The 11,729-nt window shown below is 49.0% G+C and overlaps 1 protein-coding gene across 1 annotated transcript in view; it reads left to right on the forward strand.

Annotated features, from left to right (window-relative positions):
* Positions 1–11,515, forward strand: part of MUC4 (mucin 4, cell surface associated) — a 42,898-nt gene extending 31,383 nt beyond the window's left edge. The window contains 9 exon segments of the mRNA XM_012730424.1: positions 1,015–1,152; positions 3,065–3,246; positions 4,682–4,841; positions 5,704–5,883; positions 6,466–6,539; positions 7,646–7,732; positions 8,330–8,543; positions 9,756–9,918; positions 11,320–11,515. Coding sequence (XP_012585878.1) covers positions 1,015–1,152; positions 3,065–3,246; positions 4,682–4,841; positions 5,704–5,883; positions 6,466–6,539; positions 7,646–7,732; positions 8,330–8,543; positions 9,756–9,918; positions 11,320–11,515 — 1,394 coding nt within the window.
* The last annotated feature ends 214 nt before the right edge of the window (positions 11,516–11,729 follow it).

Genomic DNA, 11,729 nt, shown 5'->3' on the forward strand with positions numbered 1-11,729 from the left:
CCACGTATTTTAAAATTTAACAGATTCCTTTGCTTATGTTACTCCTCTGCTCAAACCTTCCCATGACTCCCCAGCTCACTTGCCCCCTCTGATGCCCTTCAAAGCTCCATTCAGCCTCGCCCACTCTCCTGGATGCCCTTTTCCCTAATACTCCCGCTTCAATCCCTCCACTCCAGCCCCACTGGCTTTGTGTTCTTCAAACACACCAGTCTCACTCCCAACACAAAACGCTGTTGTCTCTCTTGAACACCTCTCCCCTAAAGGGCCCACCCTCACCCTCTTCAAGTTTTTTTTTTTTCAAATGTCACCTTTTCAGTAACCTTGAGGAGTTGGCTACTCTGTAAAATGTTACATTCACCCACACTTCTTATTTGCCTTCCTTGGTTTATTTTTTTCTCCTTAGCACTTATGGTAATGGTATGTAGATAAGAAATACATATGTTAATGTAATTTTTATAGGTGTCTTTATTATTTGTTATTATTTGTTTACCTGTGTAACCTCACTAGCTAGAATAGTGAAATGTGTATAGTGTAGGTGCTCAATAAGTATTTAAGTGATTAAAGGAATGAACAAAGAATGTGATGGGAATACCAGGGTGCCAAAAACAGACCCTTGAAAAAGTTCACTCCCTCTTTATTCTCTGACAAATTGCAATGCCCATCTAGGTATTATCCTCCTGGCTTCCCAACCTCTTCCTAAGGTAAAACTCCATGATGGCCAGAACAACCCTGTTCTCCGATCCTCTCTGCCATACCCAGCAGAGCACTCTGTTCAGGAAAGGTCTAGAATGAAGACTGCTTGAAGAGGAAATAGAGGCTAAAGATGGGGCCAGGTGGGCAGTACAACTACAACCTGCTCTGTATAGATCTGAGAACAGGTGCACAGAGAATAATTCCAGCATTTAAATGTGGCTCACAGCCATGGGAGTGCCTCACAAGATCAGAGGACCAGTAAGGAGGCTGATGAAGCAGGAGAGTATCCCACCTCACACCAGATTTGTCTTTGTGTTTCAGATCAATCCCCGCCCTCCATCGGTGGTCCGCGACAGGTGGAAGCCTACTTGGGGTGCCCCAAGCTGGTTCAGTACACCAGCAGCTCTGAGGACCACATATTCACTCTCAGAAATGACTGTGCTGACTTCACGCTCTTCGGTAAAAATGTTTGCTGCAGGCCCTGGGGATGAGGTCAGAGTCACGCTTTGGATGATTTTACAAGTGTACCTTGTCCACATTCTGTCAGTTTTCCATTTGACAATCCAGGACCAACATTCTCCTGGGAATGATTCCTGTAATTCAAATAGGACCTCCCTCACCCCCTCAGAAATAGCGACAGACTTCAGGCAGATTGGCAGGCTAGCTACACTAACTCTGGGCGCAGGCAACTAATTCGAAAATCATTTTATCTCAGTCAAGTAATATGAAGTCATCTTTACAGGTCACCAAATTATTAGAATAATTAAGCTTAATAATGAAGAGATACTCACTTAAAAATTCATATCAATTAGAAGGGCACAATACAGTGTAAATTGTGAAGAAACACAAATACCTTTGACACCTCTCCCACTATTTTTTTTTGTCAACATGTTCTCCTATACCTCCCTGTCTGTGTTGCTATGTTGGGATCAAGCAAAGCTTCATCCTCTCAGCACTGGTGGTGATGACACCCAGCCCTGTCAGGGGGTCAGATTCAAAGCCCACAGGATGCAGCTTGCCTTCTGCAGCCAACACAAAGGATGCTGTGTTGAAGCATCCTTTAGGGGCTTATTCTGAGCTCTGATCACTTCCCTGCCCTGCATTCCTTCTCTGTGCAGAAGAGGACGCTGCTTTGTCCTCCACCCTTTGCTCCATGGACATCCTTCCAGATGCTAGACAGAGGCATCAGGAGATTTTCACCTCCCCTGAGGAGTAATGGCCTGGAAGTGATACTTGTCTGCTCCCTACTCTCAGCTCCTTTGAACCTGCTATTTTAATTATTTATTTACTTAGTGGTTCTTATTTTGATGTATAAATTTATTTATTTTCTTATTCCCCTAGATATAGTACCCATAGCTCTCCCACCACCAAAGCACCTGTGAACCATCACCACAGTCCTTTGTGCTCTTCTCTCCTGTTTTGACCCTTCTCTTTCCCCCTCCCCTGCTGGGTACCTTAGCTGTATGGTCAGCTTGCAGTCAACCTGTTTTGTTTTTTTTTTAAGATTTATTTATTTGTGCATACAGAACTGGGGTACAGGCCAGAGGCTCAGGGGCGGCGAGAGGCTTCACCAGAGACAGAATGGGGAGCAGAACAGGCAGATCGACGAAGTACACTGCTGAGGGGAGCAGCCTGCGGGCCAGGAGAGGTCTGCCACGCCATGTGGTCACCTCCAGGGCAGGCGGGAATCGAACTCATGCGGAAGTGGCTTTAGCTTCTCAGTGCTGTGCTTTAACCCACTGAGCCACCAGGGAGGGCCCAACGTGTTATTTTAAGGAGACTTTCTTATTTTCTTGAAAAACACAAAACAGGTCTGACAGAGGAGTCCTTATTCACTGCAGGCTTGTGTCTGAAGGGGTGATTGGTCCAAAGTCCATAAAGGGAGAGAGTGGATGAGAAATCAGGGCAAGGGACAGGGCTGCTGTGAGGGTGCAGCCAGTTTGACCTGTAGTATAGCTTGGGGAAGTGTCAGGGGGTCCTGGCTCTCATCCTCATCCTCCCAAGGTGTGCCATCCTGGCTCAGGTCCAAGTAGGGTTGCCCTTTGAGGTCTCTTCAAGGAGCAAGTGCCTACCCCTCTCTGGAATTCCATTTTTTAAAAAGACTTATTTATTTATGCATACAGAACAAGGGTACAGGCCAGAGGTAAAGGTGCAGTGAGAGGATTCACAGGTGCTACCTCCCACTTGCAGTGTGATCAGGATTGCCTCGGAAAATCAGCCTGGCTCAAGGAAATGTCTGACGAGATTTGGTGGAGGAGGCAGGAGGGGTCTGAGAGGGGCCCAGCATCAGAACTCAGGATGTTAGGTGCCAGGATGAGTCAGTCAGTAGAGCAGAGGAGGTTTCTCAACAATCTCATCTTCCCTGGGACAGAAAATGGGACATTGCTATGGATACCAGATTTGCTGAAACCCTGCACTCTGGAGATTCTAGCAAGAAATCTCAAGAACAACTTGTCATCTGTGTTCCAGCCAAAGATGGTGGTCTGCGCTTGCAAGGCAGAGAGCCAATGTTTATACAACCAGACCAGCAGGATAGGCAATTCCTCCCTCGAGGTAAGTGCTGGGAGGTGGATGGGAAGGAGGTCTCTGTCCTGAGGCACAAAGATGTGGGGCACTTGAAGGGCTGTCATTACTCTGCTCCACTTGGGTAGTGTGTGTTGGCAGGTGAGTGGAGCTGGGGTACGAGAGGAGGACAGGTGCTGATCTCGGATCACTGTGTTTTTATTTCCCAGTTCCCATCTTTGCAGACAGGCAGGACACTTCCTTCTCAACTCTTCTTGGCATTCCCAACAGGCTCCCAGTTCCCAGTTCTGGAATATGACATGGAGGTGTAGGGTGGCAGATAGCTGTGAGGTTCCTGTAAGTCTACACAGACCACAAGCTCCATCCTCGTTCCTCTTCAGACCCAAGGAGGTGGCCTGTGACTTCTGGGCTTGTCGAGATGCAGGAAACCTTTTTACAAAGCGGCTTAAGCTTCCATGTGCCCAGAAGCACTGCACAGCCGTTTCTGTCTGAAGTCTCATTGGGAAGTAAAAAGAAGACAGGTGCAGGCTCTCCCCACACACACACCCTTGATCCTGCCTCCAGTAAATGAGAAAACAAACCCTTTGCTTTCTGTTTTACTCTCTCCTTCTGGTTAGAAGAAGCATATCTTTTTCAGTCTGTAGCAAGTCTTCTGCACCCAAGTTTCTAGTCAAGAGACTTGACCCAAGTCCATTTTATTCTCCCCTCCCCTCTGCCCCTTTCTTGATTGTAAAGGAAAGGGGGATCCAGGAAGGAACAGGGTGGTAACATCCCACCCACCTCTTAATCCCTTTCCTGTGCAGACACTTCCTGCTAAAGCATGAGCAGGGAATTCCTACTTGAAAGGGTAGATTTGGGGCACCTTAGGGGAGTGAGAAGGAAAAAAATACAGAGTGGGAAAAATAGATTAAAATCACTATATTCTAGATATCCCAAAATATCCACTTTTGGAAATAGAAAATTATTAGGGGTTTCCTTGTTAGGGAGAGATCCAGAGTCACCTCAGTAGGGGGTCAGAAGAGATACCAGGGCATTTATGAGGTTTCCAGACCCTGCCCTTCCCCGCGCCATCATTCAGGTTACAGCACGTTTCCTCGTGTTCTCTTGGCCTTCGTGGCTTAAGAGTCAGCAGGGCACCTCAGCCTATGTGGGACCCCGTTTTCAAGGGATGGTAGAATAGTCTTTATTTAGCCCCTGTCTGACTCTACAAGGATTTTAGGCAAGGAAATATGGTGTGAAGTGAGGGGACAGGCCCAGGGGCAGGAGTCAGGAAGGGGCAAGTGGGCTGGAAGAGGGTCAGCCTTCAGGCCTGACGTACAAGGCCTGGTCAAGGTGGCACAGGCTGGCAGAATTAAGGCAAGTATCCAGGGTCCATGAGTTCTCAGGTCAGCGGGTCTTAGAAAGCCCCAGAAGAACCCTTAATATTGAGCCTTCTGGCCACCCAGTGACGAGCAACCTGTTACAGGAGGCCCACTGCAAGTGTGACGCAAGCACCTTCGGCCCCAACTGCCAGCACACCAAGGACACCTGTGAGGAGCCCTGCTTCCCAAACGTGACGTGCACTCCAGGGAAGGGCTGTGAGGCCTGTCCTCTGAACCTGACTGGGGACGGCCGCCACTGTGCAGGTGAGGAGGGAACAGGGCCATGGCAGAGGAAGTTCTGGGGTAAGGCGATAACCTCAAGAATCTAGGACAACCAAGGGTAAACCAATTCTCTCCCAAATGTGAATCTAGGCGGATATGGTAAGGTCATAGAAAGGTATGAGACTCAAGAAGAGATTGTGCTGGCCTGGAAGAGAGACCAGGGCAGCACAATCTGAGGAAAAAGCCAGAGCACTGTAGATTGAAGATGGCCTGGAGAAAGGAGGAGCCAGGGAACCAGAGAGCTGAGACTCCTCGGAGTCCTGGGAGGTCTGCAGAGAGGCAAAGCCAGGCTCTCTGCATCTCCCCAGTCAGGGCATTGCCCAGGCTGCCTAGAGCATTGGGTGGCAGGGACTTCATTGTCCCTTTACCTGCCTCCCAGCACCTGTTCCTCACCTTCTGAGTCACTGGAGTCCTTACGAGAGCCCAGCGAGGTCCCCACCAAGTCCCTTTAGGTGCTCAAATGAAATCCAGAGACCACTGTGTCTTTTGAGCAGAAGCCAAAGTGGGAAGAGCCACCACGTTGTAAAGGCAGAGGAGATCAGCGTGAGGAAGGGAGGAAAGCAGGTCCTTCTCCCACCAGGCTCTGGATCCTTTCCTGAGATAGAGGGTCTGATAAATGCTCCATTCTCTCAGCAGAAGTGGGGAACATACCCACCTGGCAGAGGTAACGGGGTTGTTGGCAGAGAAATGCCTGAGAAAAGGAGGAGAGTAGGGTTCATAAGTAGATCACATATGGAGGGAGTTTTGCGGGAAAGAAACCACGCCTGTCTGGCAGCAGCTTTCCAGGGTGGGGGGCCCTCACTGCTGCCTGCATGGTGTGCTGACCTCTTGGCTCCCTGTGAAGTTCTAGAGAGCTCTTTGGGCTGTCACAACAAGTCCTGCCCTGAGAATTTCTGCTACAACGAGGGCTACTGCTACATCTCCCAGGCGCTGAACTGCCAACCCACCTGCACCTGCCTCCCAGCCTTCACAGACACCCACTGCTTGGTGGCTGGGAATAATTTCACTCCAAGCATTGTTGAAGGTATGGCCAGGTACCCTTCACCTACACCCAACTCCACGTTTACCCTCCCCTAAGCCTGCTGGGGAGTAGGGGCACAGTGGTAGAGAACTCTGGGGGGTCAAGGTTAGGTTTCTCAAATTCACAGAGCAGAGCTCCAAGTTTTTCCCAGGTGATGGTAAATTGGAGGCCTTGGGAATGTGTAGGAGCATCTGTCACCCCATGAACCATGGGCCTTACACTTGGGCATTTTATGGAAAGTACATGAAAAGGCATTTCACCTCCAGGAAGCCTTTCCTGATTTCCTAAAGAGAACTGGGGACTCTGTCTCTTCCTGGCACCTGCCCTTGTCCTTACCTCAGTCACAGACAAAGCAGCACAGTCTGCTGAGGAAAAGCTCAAGGCAACCTTGTGACTCAGGGAAGCACTGGCCGTAGTGAAACGACTCCTGGGGTGAAGGTCAGCATACTCAGCCACTCCTCCTGATTCTCTGGGGTCCTCTGTCACTGGAGAATGGGGCCATCTCTTTGGGCTGACCCAATGACATCCATGGATAAGTCTGGGTACCTGGTAAGGTAATTATGAGTCTGCTTCTCCTATCTCCAGAGCTTCCTGTAAGAGTCATCAAGCTCTTTCTCAGAGAGGAAGAAAATGCCACCAAAGAAGAGGTCGACGCCTCGGTCAGTGCTATAGGCCTGCTCTGAGTGGGGGAGCAAGTTTTGGCGGATTCAGGGTCAGGTCTTAGCCTTTATTTGCATATTTTGGGCATCTCATCAGCCATCTAGATTCAATTATCAGAGGAGAGCAGAGCCTTTTTCCTCAGGGAAGGAAGAAGGTGAGTAAAGCAGGAAGTCCTAGAACAGAGACCCCAGAGGAGGTTAGAAAGACCAGCTCACCAGGACCAGATGGGTGGCCAAGTCACCCCATCTTCTTGTGCACTTCTTTTTCTGAAGTCTTACACTTGGGTATTTTATGGAAGGTACATGAAAAGGCATCTCACCTCCAGGAAGCTGACTCTCTCTCTTGGTGCCTGCCCTTGTCCATACCTCAGTCACAGACAAAGCAGCACAGTGTTGAATTTTTGAGCCTCTAGAATCCTACACACCTGAATACAAATCCTGTTCAAACACTTACTAGAACAGTGTAATCTTATACAAATTATTTTTTATCTTATCTATAAAAGTAGATAATAGTACCTGTATCAACAGGTTGTCGAGATATAAATGATACTATATGTAAAGTACTTAGCACAGTACCGGAAACACAGTAAATGCTCAAAAATTACTACCATGACTACCACCACCACCGCCGCTGCTGCTTCTGTAGCACTGCACACTCTCGTAAAATTTGTTGACATTCGTCTACTGCACCAGACTATGGGTCTTTGAGTAGAGACTATTTCCAAATCACCTTGATAATGCCAGCACATGACCATCCCTAGGTCTGACTAAACATGATCAATGTTCAATAAACATTTGGGGAGAGAATAAGTGGGTGAGGCAGGGATCAGAAGCAAAGTAGGAACTATTCATTCAAGATACTCCCTTGTCATAGGAAGCAGTGACAGGGGCCAGGGATGTAAACAACAAACATGAAATAAGCAGAGACCGGAGCCAATCACTGCACGAGACTAGGATGTAGGGTTGTACAGAGAGGGGAGAATACTTCTGGGTGGCCAGGGCTCACATTCAAAGAAGGAAACAGATCCGGATAAATATATGCAATAAAATGGGAGGGGTCTCTTCTCTGGACAGGCCCTCACCTCCATCCCTTCCCACTGCCCTAGGTGGCCTACATACTGGGGAACCTGGATGTCCGGGCCTTTCTCCGGAACAGTAAAGTGGAAAATATGTAAGTGGCTGGTCTCAACATGGTGCCCGGGTCCTGTCACTCCTGGTCCCTTCTCTCCTCGCTGTGCCTCTCCCACACGGCGAACCTCTGATCTGAAGCCCATGCGCGCGGTCAGTTTAGCCCTTGAACCACCATGGGTTCTTGTCCCACGAAGCCTTTAAAAGGAATTCTTAGGCAACCCCTCAGATGAATAAGTGAAAAGAAGCAAATCTTTATTTAGAATAAAGAAAAGTTCATTCAGAGGAAAAAGAACAAAAGGAAAGCCTCCAAGGCAGCAATGCCAAGGAGAGGCTAAGCTCCGCGTGGGGCGTGTCTGAGGGCACTTAAGCCTTTCTCCTCTAGACCAACTCCTGGCATCCCCTGGGCGACTGGCTCTCTCAGTGGCACTCGTCCCTGGGCAGCTGCGTCCAGCTTTACAGCCCTTAGCTTGGTCTTTCTTGCACTATCCCTGTCCAAGTTTTCTTAAGATTTACTTTCTTTATTAGCCTAAGAATTGACTAACCTCATTAGCCCTCCTGGATTTCTCTGCTCTTACCTCAGAAGCCTTTAACTTTCCCAAAGTCCCTGCCTGCACTGTCCCTGAAACTGCCCACCCACCCTAACTTGCCCTAGGACTCAGAAGGGTGCCATTCAGCACTGGGCAGTGACCTCGGAATTCCAGTACCGCCCTCGGGGCCCTGTCATCAACTTCCTAAACAACCAGCTACGGGAGGCTGTGGTGGAGGCCTTCTTGCTCCAGGTCCGGTGGAAGAGACGGAGAACGCGTGAGAGCCCCAGGAACAACGTGATCTTCTACCCCCTCTCCACTGAGCAAGTGCTCAGCTTGGAGGCCTGTGAGTCACTGTGGGGGAGGGAGGACAGTACAGGAATAACGAGGGGAGAAGAAAAGTGGACGGAGCCTGTCACAGATCTTTAACCCACACAACCCCTTGGCAGAAAAACACCAAGCAAGTTAATTTAGAGTTTTGTGCTTGTTTGCTCTTTGAAAGAAATTTTGAGTACACACTTCTTTCTGATGAATCCCTATGGGTACAGTCTCAGGGGGCAATTACTCCTGCAGCTACAGCTAGAACTTTTCCTCCTTCAATAGTCTTGAGAATGATTTCCCTAAAATGTTTTTGCTGGAGGATATGAAATTAGATGCCGGAAACGGCCCAGAGGCAGAGCTATCATTTCCAAAAGGGGAGTCTGTCACTCTGTGCAAGAATCACCCCCCCCCTCCAGGTCTCCACACCCCTCAAAAAGACATAGGACTTCTGAGATTGATTTGACCTCTAACAGCCCCTGATTATTCCAAATAAGAATGAGATACTTTGGCGAGTTTGTCAGAGAGGAAAAGGGAGGATTCACCCTTTTTAGGAAAAAAGCTGAGAGCTGGTCAGTGACCATTCTAAACCCAACAGAAACTGATTTACCTGGGTCCAGGACCAAGTAAGATCCTTCTAGAATCCACTCTGGCCTCCTGGGCACAACAACATGAAATCCTCAGAATTACAATAAGCATTTAGGGTAGGGGCTACGTGTGTTGGGTGCTAACTCTGTCAGCCTTGGACTGAATATTCGGCATTTTTTACTGCCTTTTTAGTCCACAGCAAAGTAGCTGTTGTTATTATGGTTTCCCTTTTAAAAGATAAGAAAACCTGTGCTGAAGGATTAAGCGATTCCCCTCAAATCACACAACTAGCCGGTAGCAAAGTTTGCAGTTCACTCAGAACTGGTTGACTTCAAATCATAGTAAATCACATGTAAACCAGACGAACTATACTAAATCACGTATATGACCATATGAATCATAGTAAATCATGAGTAAACCATACCAATGTCTTTACCAATGCGGTGCCCAGGCCTCTGTGCTTATTGATTACATCACAGTCCTCATTCAACAAAACCCCTCCTGTTAAACATTGCTACTCCTATAAACTATGCTGCCCCAGACAGCCAATTATTTCTCAGGAAAAACACCTAAGATTGGAGTTCTTGATCTAAAAGGTGTGCAGTTGGTGCTCATTTATTGCTTTCCTTGTCATCCCGGGCCTCCCTGACAGGGAACGTGAGCATGCTGGAGGCTCGCTTGAGATGCAACAGCTACAAGGGCTACCACCTGGTCTACAGCCCCCAGGACGGATTCACCTGCGTGTCCCCGTGCAGAGAGGGCTACTGTGAGCACGGAGGCCGATGCCAGCATCTGATCGAAGGGCCCGAGTGCAGGTGAGTCGACTGAAGGATAGGAAGCGAGGGCAATACCAAGCTGGCTAAAATAGAGCAAGGAGCCCAAGGATGCCATGGGAGCTCAGGGTGGCTGAGAATTCACAGAGGTCCCTTTGTGCCTGAGAGAGCATGGGAGCAGAGAAAAAGAGAATGGCAAAGAAGACTTCTGAGTTCTTTGTCAAGAATAAAGGTACTGGGCCTCCCTGGTGGCACTAAGAGTTAAGTGTCAGCACTGTGAAGTCATCCACAGCACTCTGGCCAGGGAGCTGACCCACATGGCGTGGCAGACCTCTCCTGTCTCGCCTGCCACTCCCCTCAGCAGTGTGTTTCAGTAGATCCTCCTGTTCTGTTCCTCCACTCTGCCTCTGGTGAATCCTCTTACCCTCCCACACCTCTGGCCTACACTCCAGCTTTGTGTGCTGAACTACCTCTGAAAAATCAAAACAGTGGGTATGATGATGATTTTAAAGATAAGAAAACTAAAACTTAGAGATGATAAAGAACCTGCCCAAGGTACCCAATAAGCTAAATGGTAGGATATGGTTTCCAAAGCCAAAGTCTCCCACCTGATTGTGCTTCTTGAGTGGACATCCTGCTGTCTCCTGTGGAGAAGAAATTCACTGTCTGTGTCCAGGCCCAGCCCCTTCCTCTTCAGTACTCATTCAGAGAGGCCCTCTGGGACTGGTGCCCTGTGTCTCCATGGTTCATCGAGTCTGAGGGCTTCCCATGAGGGAGTGCACCAGTCCGCAGGTCTTTTTTTTTTTTAAAAGATTTTATTTATTTACTACTACAGAACTGGGGTACAAGCCAGAGATGTGGAGGGTGAGAGGATTCACCAGAGACAGAGCAGGGAGCAGAACAGGCAGATCGACCAAGTACACTGCTGAGGGGAGCAGCGGGCAGGCCAGGAGAGGTCTGCCGCCCATGTGGATCACCTCGGGGGCAGGTGGGAATAGAACTCATGCGGAAGTGGCTTAAGCTTCTTAGTGCTGTGCTTTAACCCGCTAAGCCACCAGGGAGGGTCCAATCCGCAGGTCTTTTTAGTAGAGAAAAGACAGAAGTACTTCAACCCTGTCTCACCCTTCCCTCCACTGCAATTGTGGATGGGCCAGCCCCTCCCTCTCCCCTATTAAAGGAGTGAGGAGGCTGGGTTTATGACTTCAATACTGCCCTTCATTTTGTGGGGTAGTTCCTTCAAAGTGAGTTCTCACCAAGTGAGTTCAACCCTTTGTCTCTTCCTGTTGCTCCTTGGCCTCACTTTTGCTCAGCCACTTTAGTGAGGCTGTCTGTCCATCTCTGTCCTCAGAGGGGAACCCAGCCTGTTGTGGAGAACTGCCTCTGGTCCAGCAGAGAGGAGTGAAGAGGCTGAGCACTGGCCTGACTATTTTTCTCTCTCCCCAGCTGTGTGCCCTTCTCCATCTACACACCCTGGGGAGAGCGCTGTGAGAGGCTGAGCATAAAGCCTGGAGCCTTCTTCGGAATCCTCTTTGGAGCTCTGGGGACCGTCTTGCTGCTGGGGACCATGGTATTTGTGGTCCTGCACTACTGGGGCTGCCCCAGGACTCGGTACTCCTATCCCCTGGACTTGGCAAGTTGAGGCCTCCCCACCAGGGGCAACTGTGGCCTGAGATACCTCAAACCCACCCTAATCTTACCATGCATGTCCAGGCATTGCTTTGGGGAGACTGGAAAAGAGAAGGTGACTGAAGGGGACTCAAAATTCTTCAGGTTTGAATAAAGGGCATGAATAACAAAAGGTCAAGAACACAACTTGTCAGTGGACACTGGGGCAGACAGGAAAGACCATAAAG

This window comes from Condylura cristata, unplaced genomic scaffold (assembly GCF_000260355.1).
Source record: "Condylura cristata isolate star-nosed mole 26May11 unplaced genomic scaffold, ConCri1.0 scaffold00003, whole genome shotgun sequence".
NCBI classification, from domain to species: domain Eukaryota; kingdom Metazoa; phylum Chordata; class Mammalia; order Eulipotyphla; family Talpidae; genus Condylura; species Condylura cristata.